This window comes from Sinohyriopsis cumingii, chromosome 12, assembly GCF_028554795.1.
Source record: "Sinohyriopsis cumingii isolate HCF-2022 chromosome 12, ASM2855479v2, whole genome shotgun sequence".
Classification (NCBI taxonomy): Eukaryota; Metazoa; Mollusca; class Bivalvia; order Unionida; family Unionidae; genus Sinohyriopsis; species Sinohyriopsis cumingii.
Genome location: NC_142972.1, coordinates 91,842,140 through 91,862,723, shown reverse-complemented (window position 1 = coordinate 91,862,723; position 20,584 = coordinate 91,842,140). Strand labels below are relative to the sequence as shown.

General features: G+C 35.0%; 1 protein-coding gene across 2 annotated transcripts in view; it reads right to left on the bottom strand.

Moving 5' to 3' along the window:
* Positions 1-20,584, bottom strand: part of LOC149786979 (TPR and ankyrin repeat-containing protein 1-like) — a 141,854-nt gene that overhangs the window by 106,902 nt on the left and 14,368 nt on the right. For both annotated transcript variants that reach the window (XM_089977525.1, XM_089977526.1), the window contains exons 3-5: positions 16,231-16,493; positions 8,763-8,934; positions 5,351-5,480 (exon numbers count right to left, since the gene is read on the bottom strand). In XM_089977525.1, coding sequence (XP_089833651.1) covers positions 5,351-5,480; positions 8,763-8,934; positions 16,231-16,493 — 565 coding nt within the window. The remainder of the gene's footprint in view (positions 1-5,350; positions 5,481-8,762; positions 8,935-16,230; positions 16,494-20,584) is intronic.

Genomic DNA, 20,584 nt, shown 5'->3' with positions numbered 1-20,584 from the left:
AGTTATGGCATAAATTTACACTGGAATCTGAATGTGTACAGAGCAGGGCCAGTTATGGCATAAATTTACACTGGAATCTGAATGTGTACAGAGCAGGGCCAGTTATGGCATATATTTACACTGGAATCTGAATGTGTGCAGAGCAGGGCCAGTTATGGAATAAATTTACACTGGAATCTGAATGTGTGCAGAGCAGGGCCAGTCATGACATAAATTTACACTGGAATCTGAATGTGTGCAGAGCAGGGCCAGTTACGGCATAAATTTACACTGGAATCTGAATGTGTACTGAGCAGGGCCAGTTATGGCATAAATTTACACTGGAAGAGAGTCAACTAAAACAGTATTTGTAGCTGCATTCTTTCTAGAAAGCATTTGTCACTGTTGGTATAACTCAGATATAGCTTCCATCCTGGTGATTAAAGTCAATGGGCTTATGTTCATTACTGGAGTAGCAGGTATTGTGTTTACAAAAAGTTCAGTTATCATGTCAACACACATTTTGGTGGACATTTGCTTGTTGCTGTGGGTTTTACAACACTTTCAGCACGTCATAGGCTATATATGGCAGCCAGTAAAACAGGTGGATGAAAAACCAACCCATGGGAAGCTACTGGCATGCTTTATCACAAACCCACATTAGCCGAGCCTGAGAATCAAACCCACACTGACAGAGGCAAAACAGTGATCAGAATAGGTGATCAATTTAGACTACTTTGACATCAAAGGCCCTGTATTTGTTTGTACATCATGTAAACGGGAAGACGTTTATAAACATAATATTAGATGCAATACTTATGAATGTTAGAGAAAACCTTTTCAACATGAGCAATCAACTGCAGAATGGCTTTGATATGAGGTAGTATCCATAAAATATAGACTGGTTACACACTAGAAATGAAAAATAAAAACCAGTTCATTCAGAATATTTATGTGCAAAATTTAGTAAACATGCCACATTCGTTTCATAGTTTTCTTTACACGCACCAAGAGACCAAGATATAACCCTTTGATGAATAATTGGGTTGATAAAACAATTTCAGTACCAGATGGTCTACTTTAAGAGTTATTCATCAATTAAACAGTACAGGACTGGAATTGTTCTTTCTGACAAAGCACAGTGTTAAAAAATGAAGGGTAAACATGCCACAAATGAATCTGACAATATCTAGACTTCAATGGTTGAATATAAATGATAATCCAAAACACCATTCAATTCAAGCTCAGATAATTCTTAGTCAGAACTCTGATACCATTAATGATTGCCTGGATCTGCTATTGAAAAACACCTAGAAAAAACAATGAATAGAAATACTACTACTAATAATAATAAATGCTAATACTACTAATAATAATAATCTTAACAACAACAACAACAGCACAACATTAAAGGGACTGATGCAGACATTTAAATAACACCATATCTTCCTTTTAACTGCTGGGTGTCGAAACCATTTCTGATATTATTGAATGATAATTAGATTTTCAAATTAGCTGACATGGTGGACTTACTGAATGTCCGACTGATCTAATTTAGTTTTAAGACCAAATAGTCATCACTAAAAGTAGATGCTGAAAATTCCAGTATGACTGTCCATTATCCATGCTACTAATTCCACACATGTAGGAACAGCGACATACTAACAGAAGAACAAAAATGTTGAACTATGATTTGTTTTTTTACTATTATACCGTATTTACCGCATATGTTGGGACACAATAAAATAATTATTTTTTTTCCTGTCCCAGAATTTATGGTGAAACATTTTTTCACTTTGGTCTTATGTCCCAAGACTTAAGAAATGAAATAAAATTGTATTGCATTTGTGCTTCCCCCCACCCCACTGCACGTTGCAATAAAATAGATAAATAAAACGTTGAATTGATAATAAAAAGAAATAAACTAACCTTGTGTTGTTATTATTTATTCCTTTTTCCAACATGAGCATTTAAGAATAAAATATTTCCACGAAATCCGTAAGCGTAGGATTCCATACTGTAGTGTGTATCAATTATGTCCGATACCACACACCACGTTGTTCACATTAACACTGAGAAGCAATTGTGTGTGGTTGTGCTCCAAAGTTTGAACATGTTATCCGACTGAAAACGGGAGCCAACAAAATCGCAAACAAGAGGGACATAGTCAACCGATATCTTGAAGACGCCATTCACGCATGACACGGTGTTGGGTGCAAAATAATCAAGATTGAATTATATCCAGGACTACTGTATGACAGTATGTCGCAAATAAAAATGATCATTTGAAAACACATTCACTTAAGTGTAATTGACAATCTTTCCACCAGCTTGGGTTACAAAATTATCCTTACTATTTACCCGCAGATGTCAATGATACTTTGTATTAATTGTAACCACAGATGCCAAACACATAGAACATAGAAGCCCTGGTGGTGAATAACCATGACTGGCAGCAATCAGTTAACTCCATCTTTGAACCAACTGACAAGACATCAAAGACAAAAGGTGATTTTTATTACAAAGCAAGCCGATCTCAGAAGCGACTTTGGTTACTTTTCTTTTGTTTGGTAAAGGATATCAATACAAAGGTTATTTTATTGCAAAGCAAGCCGACATCGGAAGCTGACTGGATTTTGTGAAGTGAGCCGATTTTTTTATATTTTTTTTTGTTTAATATACAAAGACGGCCCGAGATATGGAAGCAAACTTGGGTTTCTTTTCAATTATATTCACGGGAATTTTGAAAATAAATTGAAACAATGGAACAAATTTTGACGCAGTATAGTGCTTTGTGCACAGATGTCGATGAATTCGAAAACGAGAGGGAAATAATCAACCGATATATTGAAAACTGCCATTCACGCATTACACAGTGTTAGGTTCAAAATAGCCAAGAATAATTTTTATATAGGTCTACTGTATGACAGTATCTCGCAAAAAAAAATAAATCATTATTTAAAAACACATTCACTTGAGTGCAAGTGAAAATCTTTTCGCTGGCGTGGGTTACAAAAGTATAATTACTATTTATCCGCAGACATCAGTGCACCTTTGTAATAATTACTACAAAAAATGCCAAGCACATAGAAGCCCTGGTGGTAAATAAACACAGCTGGCAGCCAACAGTAAACTTCTTCTTTGAACTTACCGACAGGACATGAAAGACAAAGGTTATTTTTATCACAAAGCAAGCCGACGTTGGAAGCCGACTTTGGACTCAGAAGCCGAATTTTTTTTAGTGGATATCAATACAAAGATTAATTTACTGCAAAGCAAGCTGACCTCAGAAGCCGACTTGGATTCTTTTATGTGTGCCGATTTTTTATATTTTAGCTTCGAATAAACAAAGACGGCCGAGATATGGAAGCTAACTTGGGTTTCTATTCACCAGTATTCACGACATTTTTTAAAATGAAGTGAAACAATGTAACAGTTTTTAAATCTTACAATATAATGCTTCGTGCGTGAACATCGATGACCCAGCATCATCCAGAAGATTTGGAGTAAAATAAAATCACGTGATGAATAGATCATTTCACTGACAATATGATCATTAACATGGATAAAACTCTAGTGTACTTTGATCGCATTCCTGGATGGACTGACTATAAGATGGGCATCAAAAGTGTGAGAATTAGCAAGACTAGTGCAGATTTGAAAACATCTGACTTTTGTCCTTGCAGTTTCTGCTTCAGGTGGTGTGTTGTCTCTAACATTTTTTCACAGTATGAGAAAGCTAAAAATATATTAATGTACCAAAATAATAGACTGTACGTGTGCAGGAGAAGGGTTGTGTTGATGAGATGCTGCTGCAGTGGATCGAAGAGTTTTATTTCAAGTATACAGTTTTATATTTTTTAAAATAAAATTTCAGTTGGAGTGCAATTTCCGACATGTAATTTCCGAATGATTTAAATGGTGTCCCACAACTTACGACTCGAAAAAAAACGATGTGTCCCAGAACACACAGTGCACAAAAAAATTACTTTTAAAATTAATTTATGGTGTCCCAACAAATACGGTGTCCCAACATATACGGTAAATACGGTATTAGTAAAATATTTATGCTGTGATTTATTCATAAAATTTTATTTCACTAAAATCTGTGTAACTCGCTTCTTCATAATGAACCCCATGTGTAAAACTAAGCATTTATACACCTAGTACACGTTTCACTTGGATCCATTGCTACCACTGATAATATGTGAGTGAGCAGTCAGAACTTATTTAGGTTCTCAAGGAAATGTGAATAAGCACTATAAGAACCTATTTAGGTTCTTATGGAAATGGGAATGAACAGTCAGAACTTATTTAGGTTCTGATGGAAATGGGAATGAACAGTCAGAACTTATTTAAGTTCTTGCAAAAAGGGGAATGAGCACATTCAGAACCTATTTAGGTACTCACTGAAATGGGAATGTGCACTGTCAGAACTTATTTAGGTTCTTATGGAAATGGGAAAGAACACAGTCAGAACCTGTTTAGGTTCTCATGGAAATGGGAAAGAGTACAGTCAGAACTTTTTTCAGTTCTCACTGAAATGGGAATGAGCACAGTCAGAACTTGTTTAGGTTCTCATGGAAATGGGAAAGAGCAGTCAGAACTTGTTTAGGTTCTCATGAAAATGGGGAAGAGTACAGTCAGAATTTATTTCGGTTCTCATGGGAATGAGCACAGTCAGAACTTATTTAGGTTCTCATGGAAATGGGAAAGAGCAGTCAGAATTTATTTCAGCTCTCATGGAAATGGGAAAGAGCACAGTCAGAACTTATTTAGGTTCTCATGGAAATGTTTGCAGGATTACTGCAAAAGTGCAATGACACTCTCAGGTTTGTATTTATTTCTTAAAGTACTGCCACCAGTATGCAATAGTAATTTTTAACTGTCTGGCTCATTTTGCATACTGTTATCTACAGAGTGCTGTGAATTGTTCATATTTTGAAAAGATAAATATACAACTTTTAATAAAAGTTACAAGTGTCATCATTCTGAATTTTTAGGTCATTAACTGGTTTTCAAAGATAAAACACTCAACACAACAAAGTTTTATTCACCAATTTTTATTGTAATTATTTTCACCTTCAGCACATGGGTGTCTATTGCGATGGGGAGTAATGTTTTACAATAAAAAGTGTGATCCACACATAACCCCATGATATAAGTGATTTCATGACTCCTCCAACTGTGTTATAACAAGGGAGTGGTGTAGGTGATTGAAGGACAGCCTGGCAAACAGGATAACTATAGGACTTTGCAGACTCAAAATAGTCTTAACTTTGAGCTAAAGCTATCACTAGATAAATGCCAGAAAATGCATCGTGTTTCTCTATTATATCATGTGACAATATGTGCATATTATTTGACTTACTCATGAATTCCAAGAACCAGAAGACACACTCCTTCCCAGTTGCTGGTATTTGCTAGTTTCTGGATAACTCTTGATAAAAAATGGGGATCCTCGATCAATTTGATTTCTGCTAAAGTTTCTTCTACCAGAACTGTAACAAAGAATCATTTTAAGTTTCTTCAATCATCACCAAATATTTCGAGGCAACTGTGGTACACGTCCCCATGATTACAACTAGGAAGAATTATTTGACAACTGTGATCGCAGCCACCACTTTACCCAGAACCCTTCAAAATATATTTCTAAAATAAAATCTCCATATTTTATAAAATATGGGGACTAGAATAATGCAGATTAGCATATATTCATAATATGTCCTTCTCTGCATTAACTAACAACAGGATTAAGTCCAACTATTCCTGTCTAGCAAGCATACATTTGTATTTGTCTTTAATCTTCATTTTTAAACTGCAAAAATGCCTCGTGAAAATATTGGTACACATTCTATAAGGTATATATGGGTCTTGAATTGAGTCAGATAAATTTGTATAAATTCTACCAATCTCATAATATGTCTGGACAGTGGCAGTAAAAACAATTAATAATAATAATAATAACAGCAACAAAAATAATAACAGATGCATTAATGTTAAGATAAACAACTTATCAAATTTTACTTCTATCATAGAATCTTCATTTTGCCTGCTGAACATTTATTAATTTATAAATCCCCCACTTTGTGCATAAACTGGAAATTCACTGACATTTTATGGGTAACAATTCTGAAGGGTTTTGGAAAAAATCTCATTTTCATCAGTGCTTTAGTTCAATGCATATCAATGAGGTCCTATTGCTTCCATGGGAAAGTAATCGCTAGTTGGATATATAAATTTGCACACTGATGCACCCGTAAACACATAAAAATGTCTGAAAATGTATCATGAGGTAAACCAGGAGGTTGTTGTTGTTGTAGTTGTTGTTTAATGCCATTTTTCAGCACATGATAGGCTATACCTGGCGGCCAGTATTAATGGTGGAGGAAGAACCTGGGAAACCAGGAGGTACATTTATTTCTACATTGCTGACTTCAAATAATCTTCAAAAGTTTGTTATTACACCTTTCATTTTTTATATCGCAGCCAGCAAAAGGTTAATAACTCAGAATGACCTATGCATGTCTCCAAGTGGTGATTACCTCATGAAATTTCTTAGCTTGCAGCATTAGAAAACAATTACTGAAGTTCTGACAAGTGAATTTCAATAATGCACTTCTTGCTGATTCAGTTTATCCCTGCTTAAAATGGTACTTATAACACCAACATTGCCTTGGCTTGGTGTTATCATGAAAAACATGCAACTGCAATCCCTCCAGAATTGATAATCATATTGATGAGGTTCACTGAAATACTGTCTACTGAAAAAACAATTCTCTTTAAGAAAACGAAATAGTGAAAAGCATTAGAATCACTGATGTCGGGAACATAAAGACATAATTGGTTTCATCATCAATGGTCAACCATCAATCTTAATTACATGAAGCAATGGAGATATTTTCCACAATTTTGCATGGACAGTGTCAATGTGCATACTAGGTAATGGTCAAGTCGTACGTACCTAAGGTTTACCAGTATATGTATTCTCAACTATGTAGTCTGCAGTTGGGTTCTGGCAACCAGTGGAAGGATGCTATAACTGGGAAACAGTATTCAAATATTTTACTTTAAGAAACAAAATAGTGTTCATTGGAATGTACAGTCTTGCTTGTGAACAGTGTTAAGATGACTGATGATGGGAATCAGTTCAAATTTAAAGATTGATAATTGATTTCATTGTTTCTGGAAATGTGCAGATGCTTTCCATAAGTTTCTATGGACAATATTATATTTGCATTATAGGTAATAGGTAAGTTGTTTGTATTCCAAAAAGTTGAATTGCAGCAATCATAATTATAGCCCGTTGTATAGTTTGCATTGCGGTCACACTAGCAAGAAATTTGGCACATCAGTGTACAAACTAATGGCATATCGTAACACAGTACCCAAGTTTCAGCTAAATATGGCAACAGAAAAGTTAAGTGGCTTTAAAAGAACTGGAAAACATGGCCTTAACACTGATGATGATTATGCTGATGCCATTGCCTAAGAATAGTAATACCTATATTTTCTCATTCTAAGGCAAGATAAAACTAGACAATAAAGTAATATCCTCACGGCAATTAGCAACTATACTAGAGTCATATTGTTCTGCTATGTTTCTCATTACTCCACTTCTTCAAAGCCTTTCAAAATGGGAAAATGTTTATATGACCCCCTTGTATCTGAATAGTTCATCAATTTATTCAGTTTCTGATGTTAAGAATGATGTGAATGCTGTTCTGTGAACTAGATTCCCTCTCACAAACTTAAGTTTGTAATGGGAGAACCACAGCTATTTTGGCCAATTAAAACAAACTAGGAAATTAGTCTTTATGATGTTCGAACATAACTGTTCACAACTCGCTCATTTTGTCAACAGGATATTTCTGCTGTGGCATCACATTTATTGCAAAGCTGTATCAAGCCAAGAATGCAGCCTTTGAAAAACATAGGTGCAACCATGTTTGTTAGTAAATGGATTATCTATCTTATATTATCTACAGTGAACACATAATATTCTTCCTTTTGGGTTTGGTCCTTAACCAGCTGTAGGTAATCAACAAAAGTGTTGAAATTTCAGTTCCTTCTTGATTTTTTTTTCACTCTACAGTTCCAAGTGCTGCTGAAGAGGTGCCTACTATTTCTGTGTCATCAGTTTGTGTCACATCTTCACTTTGTGTCGGAACATGACGGCTTTCCTCTTGCTCTATACTGTAAAGTATTAACAGTAGAAGAAGATCTTACTGTAAAGAAATCGGTCAACCATTTGGACATTCATAAAACTTCCTGCTTGATATACCGCATACAATTCAGTTATGACTGATCAATCGAATAATTTGTCATACACCTCTAAGAGACAATAAAATCTGAACCCCTGGATAGTTTCTGCAAAAACCATATCAGATTTCAATCACAAAGATGCTTGTATTCAAATGCTAAATCTACCTTAGTACAGCTTGATTGAGATACCACCCAAATGGTCGATTGAATCTTGATTTGACAAACCATTACTTTTAATTTTGTCTGTTTAAAACAATTTAAAAAACAAACATGCACTGGGAATAATAAATTGCAGTAACTTCAAAAACTTTGTGTGACCTTCCCACCATTGGCTTTTAGAAGCTGCATGACTAACTATTTTTGTTTTAAGAAAATGCAATCCAGCAGCCTGGCAGCACCCCTGTATCTGCACAAAAAGACTCCATAAAGGTCAGTATCTTCAACCATTACATGCATTTTGGTGAAAAATTCTGCAGAGAAATGAACAACATAATGTGTCAAAAACAACTCAAACATACCAGGTTCTTTAACTTGTGGAATAAGTGTGACAATCTCTGCCAGAAAGGACACTGTATCATTGTTCCCTTTCGGATTTTGTTCGTGAAGTATCCGAAGTCCATTGACAAGATAAGAAAGAGCTGCTTCCACCCCCTGGCACATTTTACTGGCCATCCCTGCTCGCCAATAACCCTACAAGAATAAAAAATATAAACTAGGGTTATATCATCATTTATTGCAAGATATTCATGTTTACTGACTTCAGAACATCGGATTTCCCATTCTTTAATGTGCGCAAATATCACAAAGTGTAACAAAATTTATTACATGATCAGGGCTGAGCAAATTTTTTTTTTAACCACTAGTCCAGGACAAGTGGTTTCAGAAAATTCACTAGTCCCACCTTACGCGTCACTAGTCCCACCTTATTTTTCACTGGTCCCAAAATGGTAATCACTTGCCAAGATTTGATGAGGCGTTTGTGCTTAATCCATAGAAAAAACAAACAAAACAATATACAACATAATTATTTTTTAAATGAATTTAATTTTTCAAAAACATTGGTTGTGATATATTTGGCTTCTTCAGGTTCATGTATATATGTTTTAGCTGGTGGATTTGAAAATATGTCCATGTATATGTCTGCCACCTGCACCAGCACTAAGCCAGCAGTTAATAGCTGTGTCTGGGTTAAAGTCCTCAAGGTCTGGTCCATTTGCAGAAATGTTCATTAGCATTTGTAAACTCTTTTGGTTTAAGGAATTCCTTAAAGAAGTCTTGATTAAGTTCATTTAACTAAATCCTCGTTCACACTCAGAAATAGCTACCGCACACTCAGTATCCATCTTACGTTTTGTCCTTCCATTTTCAAACAAATTTACCTTCGCCGAAATTACCTTACTTGCGAAAATAATTTAGCAAACTCATTTTATCCTCAGAGCAACTATCAGCTTGCTTGCTTGGCAACTACTTCTAAAGTGATCATAACATCAATTTTCTCTTTTAAATACGAACTGAAACAGCTCATTAATTAGCGTAATTGTTTCGCTTCAAACACAATATCGCACATGGAAGTTAATCATATGTATAATCAATTATAAATTAAAAAATCATTACTGTCATTTAATCAGTTCATAAAGGAAACCAACACTGATGTCGATAAAGTACCTTTCATTAATTTAATTACACTGACTCGCTGGATTAAAATCATAGTGAGCTGCTCATTATGATCTAGATTGAGTAAACTCGTTGCAACAAAACCGCTTACAACACTGCTAATTGATCACACTTGCTTTCTTTTGTTTGATGTGTTTTGATTTGCCGATAATTTGGTCGCTTAGCCCAATATGCAGTCAAACGGTAAAAGAATGTAAATGTATACACGAAGAGGGGTAGAATCAATTATTCAGTACACCCAGAGGGCAGGATTGGCCAAATAAAGGCAGATATAATGATTAGAGCACAAAAATAAGGACTAGCCCGACTTTTTTAAAAAGCACTTGTCCCAGACTAGCCACTTGGAAAATTTTACTTGCCCGACTTCAAAAATGACTAGTCTGGGACGTCAGGCTATGGGATTTGCTCATCCCTGAAGATGTTCACATTTATTGATTTTAGTGCTTCATAGCATAAAAACAGGCAATTAGAGTAAAGTATATTGCTCAAGGATACACCCCTGATGCTGTCCCTGGCTGGTCCAATGGTAGGATTTAAACCTGTAACCTATCAGTTGCAAGTCCCGCAAGATAAGCACAGAGTCATGACAGTTCAAGCTCATTATCGTTATTGCCCTAACAACTGGTTTCCTTCATGTAACATTCTGCAATATCACCAGAGGTGTAACAATATTTATCACAAGATATTAATTTTTATTGATATTTCTCCTTTTGTAACATATCCCTTAGCAATACTTCTAGGTAACATCAGAGCAATGCAAAGTCCTGATAAACAAAAAAAGCATGCAATTTGAATAATACAATAAAACGCTTCATACAGAATTATTCAACATAATTCTAAACTGGGCAAAAATTATACTCTGTCTCTATATACATCTCTCCCTTAATAACAAGTGCCCTGGTAACTTGGGAACCTGCTCAGAGCATGGGATGTGGCATAGAGTCTATCGTTTTTTTCCTACAAATAACCAAAGAATAAGCCACTATCTGTTGAATATGAAAAAAATTACAATCAAAACTATAAATGAAACTTTGATATATCACTTGTTTTATCACTGAAAACAGCAGGTATTACCCAGAAATTTTAATCAGCATAAAAAAATTCACAAGTTTTTATAAGAATTCATATATATAATATTCCTAATTTTTTTAAACAGAAAACAATTCTCAGCATGCTATAAAAAAAAAAAAACAATATGGTATTCAACAATAATTCAGTTCATGAAAATGTCAGTAATGACTACTGGTATCAGCACATAAAGAAACAAATACCAGTTAAATAAGTTTTGTCAAATAAAAATCATGGCTTACTTCTTTTAATATAGTTTTAGTGCAATCAACATAATTGCCTTCTTGTATTCCAAAGTGAAAAGTGTCAACCTATTGTCACAGCTGTGTTTATAAGCATCTATGAGAATCTAATTAAGTGCTGAGTTTTGATCTCTGATTACAATGAACAAACAGAATTGCACAATATAAATCAATGCACAAGCTATCATAATTAATTGCACATATCACTAAGAACATTTTCGTACATGCCTTGGTATCAGTTTCAAATATTTTCTGACTGCAAACTTTCTGTGTCTTTGACATCAAGCCTAAAAGATGTTTCTGCCATGAAAGTTCTTCATGGTTCAGAATATGTGTGAAGAACTTTTCACCAATTTTAGATTCAGACATATTGCTACAATGATTATTAATGCTTACAAATTTTTCTTCTTTGATGCAAGACATGTTGCCACTTTTCGTCAATCTTCCAAATTAACTTTTTTAAAAACATTACCAATATAAACCTACATGTGCAAAAAGCGAAATTTGGAAACGTTCTGAATGTTGAAAGGATATTAATGCAGTATTTAAAATTAGAGCATAATGGAGGAAATAGAAAGAATGTATATTCCCACCAGTGGGTGTAAACTCATGACCTTGTGTGTCATGTGTGTGTTGTCTGCAATACTCAATCCGCTTAGCCATGAGAGGTAGCTGCATATGTGTATACCACATAGTGAAACACACTAAATATTATTCAAAATGATAGGTTTTCATCTGGGAAGGAGAGGGTATCGCAATAGCCAGAGACTCCTAAAGACACAAACTGGAAATTGCATACTTCAATATCTGCATCAAAATAATTATAAGTAAATCTACGTTACTATTTTGTCACTGACACATCATTTCCTTGTGATTATTCTTTTTTCATAATGATACAAATTTTGTATTTCTATTTTCCCTTACAAGAACAAGCAAATAATAGGATACATGTGGAGACATCCATGCAAAAATGTCCTAAATGTTTACTGGAAATTAAGATCTTTAAACATCTAAGATTTGACAAATTTCTACATTAGCATTCATTTTCACAATACACTGAAGTCAGATTAATTAAGAACAATTACCGAACTTCCATTGTTAATGAGAGGACCATACTCTGTGCTGTCAAGTACAATGCGCCAAATCAGATGGCTTCGTGTGTTTGAAATGCAACTTTTCCAACATGAAAGTGACATGATAACATTTTGTAACAGTGTTTGCAATGGCCACTGCCTTGATTTCTGCTGAACATAACACTGAAGCCAAGTCTTTAGTAGGGAGAGAACACTTAAGTTTCTAAAGTTGGGGGTGGGTAAATGCTTGAAAACTATTGTCTTGTACTGATTTGTAGCAATAACAAGAACATTGCAATTTATTGTTTTATCTGAAAGAAATTTATCCTGTGATGTATGAAAGATTGTTGTTGTTGTGGGGTTTAACGCCATTTTTCAGCACAAGATAGGCTATACATGGTGGCCAGTATTAATGGTGGAGGAAGAACCCTGGAAAACGCCGGAAAGAACCACCGACCCATGAGAAGATGAATGAAAGAAATAAAAAATACCTTATTTGGAAAGAGCAACTCAACCCCATAAACTGAATGGCCAGTCCCTTATAGTACTTGTGCAGCCATTTTGTGTATGTGATTTAGATTTTTAAAATGGCTTTAACAATTTTTCAGTACCATGTCCCACTCAATCATATTATACTAACACCTGGCCAAACAGCCCTAACACTAACCTCTTAATGCTGATCTCCAAACAAGGCAGCTGTTAGTAACATTTTTGTAAGTCTTCGGTATGACTTGCTCGGGGTTTGAACTCGCAACCTCCCGCTGGAGTGGTCACAGAGCTAGAAATGAACTAAAGACCTAAATGTGGTTCAAATCTAAGTGTAAATCCAGTGTTTTCTCTTTTGTTCTTGGAATTTTAAAAAAGAAGTGGCTGTTATTAGGATATCAATGCCCATACCTCAAGCTGTACATGTTTGAAGAGTAAGATAAATTTACTTCTTTAAAAAAAAGTAAAATCATTACCTTATTACATGCTACGTCAATCAACATTTTCTAAATATATCTAATATACAAGACTTTTGAATTCTTTTTTGTTTTCAATACATAGGAACAAAATAAAAATCATTAATTGTTATAATGATATCTGACTGCAAATCACTCATGACGTCTCGGTCTTCCATGAGTGGTTTTCATTCAATGGCTGTTAAAATGTCAATCCAGTAAGTTGACCAGCCCCTCCATGATGAATATGCCATCGGCATGCTGGCTGAGGCACAGAGGTGATTTTGTAGATATTTACAATGGAGTGAAAGTGGAGAGACTAAGTCCCCCACCATGACATGTGGGGTACCAAACATAAAACACATGAGCTGTACTGAAGTCCTTACAATCTCAAACAAGTCTGGGTATATTTAGCATGTAAGTTACTCTATCAGGGATCGTCCTGGGCTTCGCCAATGTCGCAAATTGCGATATTTTTACCTTTATGGCGACAAAAATATCCCATCTGGTGATTTTTTTGGCGACATACTTTTTGGTTATTTAATTTGTACATACAATCATGGATTTGGACTGGATAAATTAAAAGGGAGAACGAAAGGAAGCCACAAACTTGACTAAGCAATGCATTGGAATCAACCTGTTACACAAACGATCCTTTGTTTGTATTGACAACCCCATCTTTACAGTGCATTGTTACATCATAATCTGCTTATGCTGACATCTGGGCTGAGTACTGTATGCTGCAATAGTCAATCATGCTACCGCATTATACCTACAACTGACCGACTTCTGAAGACGCGAATAGAATAGATACAATTAATTGTATGGCTAATCCTCTGTCTTTTTTTTTTTTACATATACCAATACAATAGTTTTGCTGAACCTTTATAGAAAACTGATAACCTTTGAAGTACCGACTACTGTGTATAAATACAAAGCAAATGGAAAAAATCTCAATCACAATTATATCTGTCACCAGTGCAGCATTTTACTCATTGATCATTTCCTTTTGCCATCAATCCCGTGTTACGGCTGCAGAGACTTAAATTCCGCAACAAGAAATAGCAAAAAAAAAAAACAACAGTTTTGCATAATTAATAATAATTATTTATTTCTCAAAATACAGGCGTGAAAGAATCTCTAAATTGGGAATTTATGCTTATATATATGATCCAATACTGCCAGGTGTTGACTCGTGTAAGTTTCATTCATGGGAATGGAGATCCTATTTTGCTTGTCGAGAAAATTTATACAGCATTCAGTGATCATTCTGGGGATTTAGGAAGCAATTCGCTACAAGCTTTGTGAAACTAGCCATAAAGGGGGGTGGGGTGGGGGGCTGCTGAGAGACTACTGGTGTCACCTGTCAGCACCGTAGACTGTGAACGTGGATTCAGTAAGATGAACCTCATAAAAACTGACATCAGAAATAAGCTCTGCATCTCATCTCTCGAGAATTTAATGAGAATCAGCATGTACAGATGTGAAAAATTAGACTTTGAAACTGCATTCAACAAGTGGGCAGCCCTAAAATCGCGATGGATCTTCATGTAACACTTTGTAACATTTTGTTAATGCTTGTTGTAATTAAAGTATTAACTAACCCATGTTTTATAATTTTCATTGCCTGTTACATTAATAGACAAAATTAACACTTGGAAAAATGTACACTACTTGTTTTGGTGACACTATTTGAAAACTGGCGACAAAATACTGCTCTATCCGTAAGTCTTAATTAATATATTAGCAACCCCACAATGAATAAAAATTTCACAATGATCAGGTTTCCAAATTGTGAAACTGATCTTTGGTTTTCTATCCTGAAATGTATGTCAGTGAAACTGGTGTTTTTGAAAGACCTTTTATTTAAAATTTAAAAACTTGTGAAAGACTACTGAGTACTATCAAGCTTTCTTGCAATACTTTTGAAGCCAACCCCAATTCCAAGCACTTTTGAAGTAAACAGCCAAAGTTAAAGCATTTTCCAAGATTGTGCAAACCTTGTTCCTTGAACATGCTAAATTCAAGTGATAGACAGCATGGGGAGCATTTTTTATGTGAAATGTACACATATTTGAGCACACTTTCCCAACACAGAAGCAGTTCAATCGCAGCTTATTTTGGCTGCAAATCAACATCTCTGACACGCACAGGACCAGCTGATCCCCTAATTAGTATGGTTTACTGGGCGTTGATTATAAGTACATTCACTGTTACAGCCAATGAGTAAAATAAAACAATACCAGGCTGATATTTATTATGCTTGTAAGTAAAGAACCAATGGACTAGCAACCAAGACTAATTAAGGATGCACTTGATTATATTGTTCTGCTTGGAAAAGATTCTCTATAAACATGCACAATAATTTCAAAAGAGTATTAAACATCAAAATCTTGCCTTGACTGCAAGTTTTATATAGATCAAATGCACCTTAAAAGAACATAATCTCGAGGCCATTCGACCATAAAATATGGATTTCTACATTGTCACTCAAATGACCAGGAAGGACTATCCTGAATATGGCAAGTCACTGATTCTAAATTGATGTTGTTGTGATGGGTGTAATGCCATTTTTCAACACAAGGTGGCCAATATATAATTAGTGGAGGAAGAACCCAGAAAAAACTGAGAAGAACCATAAACCCACAGAACGTTAATGACAAGATTTCAAACACACCCACACTGGTTGAGCCTGAGACTTGAAATCTTGCAGACAGAGGTGAGGTATGAGTGATCTTAAAAAGTGAGCAACTTAAACCACTCATCCACCTGTAGTCCGCTGAATAGCTGTATAGGCCCCCATGGGCCAAAAAATGGTCTCCTCTATAAATTAAAATATATTTTTCAAAATCAAGCAAATTATCAATTTTGGCAACTTACTCCTGAAAAATCTGTTCCTAATCTATCAAATTTTTTCCAAAGCAAATGGGCCCTGGGCACCAATTCCAAACATACCAGAAGTCTCAATTAGGATAATACCAAACTCACCTTTGGCCGATGTGGAGCTATTGCAATACAATTTTCTGCACTGTCTAATGCCTCCTGGTATTGTTCCAACTTGAAAAAGCATAAGGAACGATTAGACAGTGTCTTCCAAAAATCGTCTTCATGTAAATGATTCTCAAGGTCAAAACTGGAGAGGCAATTGAGGACTAAGCTGTACCGGTTCAAAGCTTCCCTGTATTCTTCTTCAATGATATGATGGTCAGCGATCTCTCTCTGACGTTTTATGAAACGAGCAAGCTCTCGAGCTGTAAAATAAGAGCGGACATACATCAATCTATACAAATTTTAATATTTCTTTTTCTTTTATTCTAAATATGTCTAAAGAAAATAGTTTCTTATTCATATTCAACCACTTTAAGCTTTTTTAAACTTCAATTCATTTTTACAACTGAAAAAGCAATTAATAACAACAGCACCCCAAATGGCATATTATAGACCTGTCAGTTTTAAGAGGCCTCTCAACAGATAATATGCCGAAACCATTTCTCTTCCTTCAGATTGACCTTTGACCTCTGATCCAGACAACAACAGGCTTCTCCCATGCAAGCCATCCACAAAATCTGGTCCAGGTCTGTGATGTACAACTAATACTGTTGTGATGAAACATTTTATTATTTCAGTCTCAAGTGATCATGGTCAGGCAAAAAAAAATGTTTCCTATTGCACTGGTTTTAAATTTAAGGTAGGATTTGTTTAAAACATTTAAATATATATATATATATATATATACAAAACATATGGCGAATAACAATCCTTTCAAGTGCAGTTGATCCAGCAAGGGATCACGTATGTCAGGGATTGATATAAGATAAATGCAATAAACTGACAACGAACAGTGTGAAACTAGTATCTAGCTAGCCTGAGCGCTTTCGACTCTAATGAGTCTTTTTCAAAGGGAAATACAAATCATAGACAAGACAAACAAATAAAACAGAAAAATGGTTACGTTTGCAAAAATTTACCTAGCTGTTTCAACAGGAATTGAACTTTTTAACTTTATTATGTGTGAACTAGTTTATTTCAGCTTGTTACTGATACCGGAAAATATTTGTATTGACCTAGAAATTGATGAGCCATAACGTTATTTTATGTAAATTTATGTAAGCACAGATTATATGCCAGATATCTCATTGTTATAGTAGTCACATATATATAATAATAATACTACTAATATATATATATATATATATATATGTATTAAGTATATGTATTAAGTACTGCAAGTACTGGGTTAAACCAGCTCAGTTTGATGCACCAATCAATTTCTGGATGTTTAAAAATTATACAATACATATATCTTATGATTAGTATATATAACGTACTAAGCACTTCAAGTACTGGACTAAACCACCTCTAATAGATGTACAAATCGATTTCAGTATTATGTTTTCTTTAATTTTCTTTTTAACCAAGGGTTGGGGGGAGGGGGAGTGCTAGGGTCAGCCAAAAAACGGACAGTCAACCAAACAGAAACATCTTTTTGCACCTCATTGATCTTTGATTGTTTGGCCCACAGATCAGGTTTCTTCCTTACTCCAAACCACAAAAGTCTGGATGAGTTATGTGAATATAGCTGTGCAGAAAGAATTTGTATGCTTTCAGTTCAAGAGAATGTGAAATTTCAAGTCCTGAACTATAGATTGATAGGGATGTTTTTTAAGACTCATATCAATGCAAGTCAAAGGCACTACTGTATCATGTGCAGCTGTCTGTGCTGAGATTTCAACATTTTCTATAGTATTCATGAAAAATACCACATCAACAACACTTGGAGTTCTCAACAGAACCTCAGGTTTTGATGTGTGGAATTTAAATTTTACCCATTTCTGATGGCCGTAAATTCCAACCCATGCCTTTTTATGACCCATCGATTTTGACCAGAGCATCAATCTTCCAAGCATACTGACACACTGTCTATAATAAACTGACTATATGTACCAGGACCCACTGATGTAAAAGCTTCCATGACATAGATAAATCAAGGTTAGATTGTCTCAAGATTATCTTTGACATTTACGACAGATAAAGAGGGAATCAATTATGACTTCACTGAATGAACTTTTGAACCAAATACTGTTATTTGTATGATTGCCTATGAACATCCATGTCCATACTACATGGTAGGACAAAAATATCATTTGAAAGGCCATCTATCACATCCCAATTTTGATTACTATCTAATGCTTATGAAAATTAAAAATTTTTTTTTTTTAAAAAACAATAAAAATTAGTCTATTGTGCTATATCCCCATATTACAGCAACCAGTGGGATACAGTCTACTGGAGACCCTAAATGTACTGTATTTACCGCATATATTGGGACACGATAAAATAATTATTTTTTTTCCTGTCCCAGAACTTATGGTGAAACATTTTTTTCACTTTGGTCATATGTCCCAAGTAAAATAGATAAATAAAATGCTTAATTGACATTAAAAGAAAGAAACTAACCTTGAGTTGTTATCATTTATTCCTTTTTTTCAACATGAGCATTAAAGAATAAAACATTTCCACGAAATCCGTATAAGTAGCGTAGGCTTCCATACCGTAGAGTGTATCAATTATATCCGATGCCACACACCATGTTGTTCACTGACATGAACACTGAGAAACAATTGTGTGTGGTTGTGCTCAAAGGTTTGAACATGTTATCCGACTGAAAACTGGAGCCAACAAAATCGCATACAAGAGGGGAATAGTCAACTGATATCTTGAATAAGCCATTCACGCATGATACGGTGTTGGGTGTAAAATAATCAAGATTGAATTATATCCAGGTCTATTGTATGACAATATCTCGCAAAAAAAAAAAATCATCATTTGAAAACACATTCACTTGAGTACAAGTGACAGTCTTTTCACCAGCTAGGGTTACATAATTATCCTTACTATAACAAGCACACATAAGCCCTGGTGGTGAATAAACACAAATGGCAGCAAGCAGTTAACCCCTTCTTTGAACCTACCGACAGGACATCAAAAACAAAAGGTTATTTTTATTACAAAGAATGTGATCTCAGAAGCCGACCCCGGTTACTTTATTTTGTAAAGGATATCAATACAAAGGTTATTTTATTGCAAAGCAAGCCAACATCGGAAGTTGACTATGGATTCTGTGAAGTGAGCCGATTTTATTTTTTTTTTTGAATATACAAAGACGGCCGAGATATGGAAGCATACTTTGGGTTCCTTTTCAACTGCATTCACGGGAATTTTGAAAATAAATTTAAACAATGGAACAAATTTTTAAGTGACACAATAAAGTGCTTTGTGCAAAGATGTCGATGACCCAGCGTCACCCAGAATATTTGAAGAAAATAAAATCATGTGATGAATTCGTTAAGGCCAGAAGAGAACTATACTGCATGTCAGTATCTCGTAAATAAAAATCATTTTTTTAAAACACGTTCACTTGAGTGCAAATGACAATCTTTTCACCAGCAAGGGGTATATAAGTATCGTTAATATTTACCCGCAGACATCAGTACACCTTTGTATTAATTATTACTAAAGATGCCAAGCACATATAAGCCCTGGTGGTAAATAAACACAACTAGCAGCCAGCAGTAAACTTATTTGAACTTGCCGACAGGACATCAAAGACAAAGGTTATTTTTATTACAAAGCAAGCAGACGTTGGAAGCTGACTTTGGACTCGGAAGCCGATTTTTTTTAAAAGGATATCAATGCAAAGGTTATTTTATTGCAAAGCAAGCTGACCTCAGATGCCGACTACTAGATTCTTTTAAGTGTACCGATTTATTGTTTTAGCTTTGAATATACAAAGACGGCCGAGATATGGAAGCTAACCTTGGTTCCTTTTCAGGTGTTCACAAAAAGTTTGACAACAAAGTAAAACAATGGAACAGTTTTTAAAGTTGCACAATATAGTGCTTTGTGCATGAACATCGATGACCCAGCATCATCCAGAAGATTTGGAGAAAATAAAATCACGTGATAAATTCGTGATGGCCAGAAGAGAAACAAATCATTTCGCAGACAATATGATCATTAACATGGATGAAACTCTGGTGTACTTTGATCGCATTCCTGGATGGACTGACGATAAGATGGGCATCAAAAGTGTGAGAATTAGCAAGACTAGTGCAGATTTGAAAAAAAATCTTCCTTTTGTTCTTGCAGTTTCCACTTCAGGTGGTGTGTTGCCTCCAACAATTTTTCACGGTATGAGAAAGTTAAAAAAAGTATTCATGTACCAAAATAATAGACTGTACGTGTGCAGGAGAAGGGTTGTGTTGATGAGATGCTGCTGCATTGGATTAAAGAGTTTTATCTCAAGTACAGTTTTATATTTAAAAAATAAAATTTCAGTTGG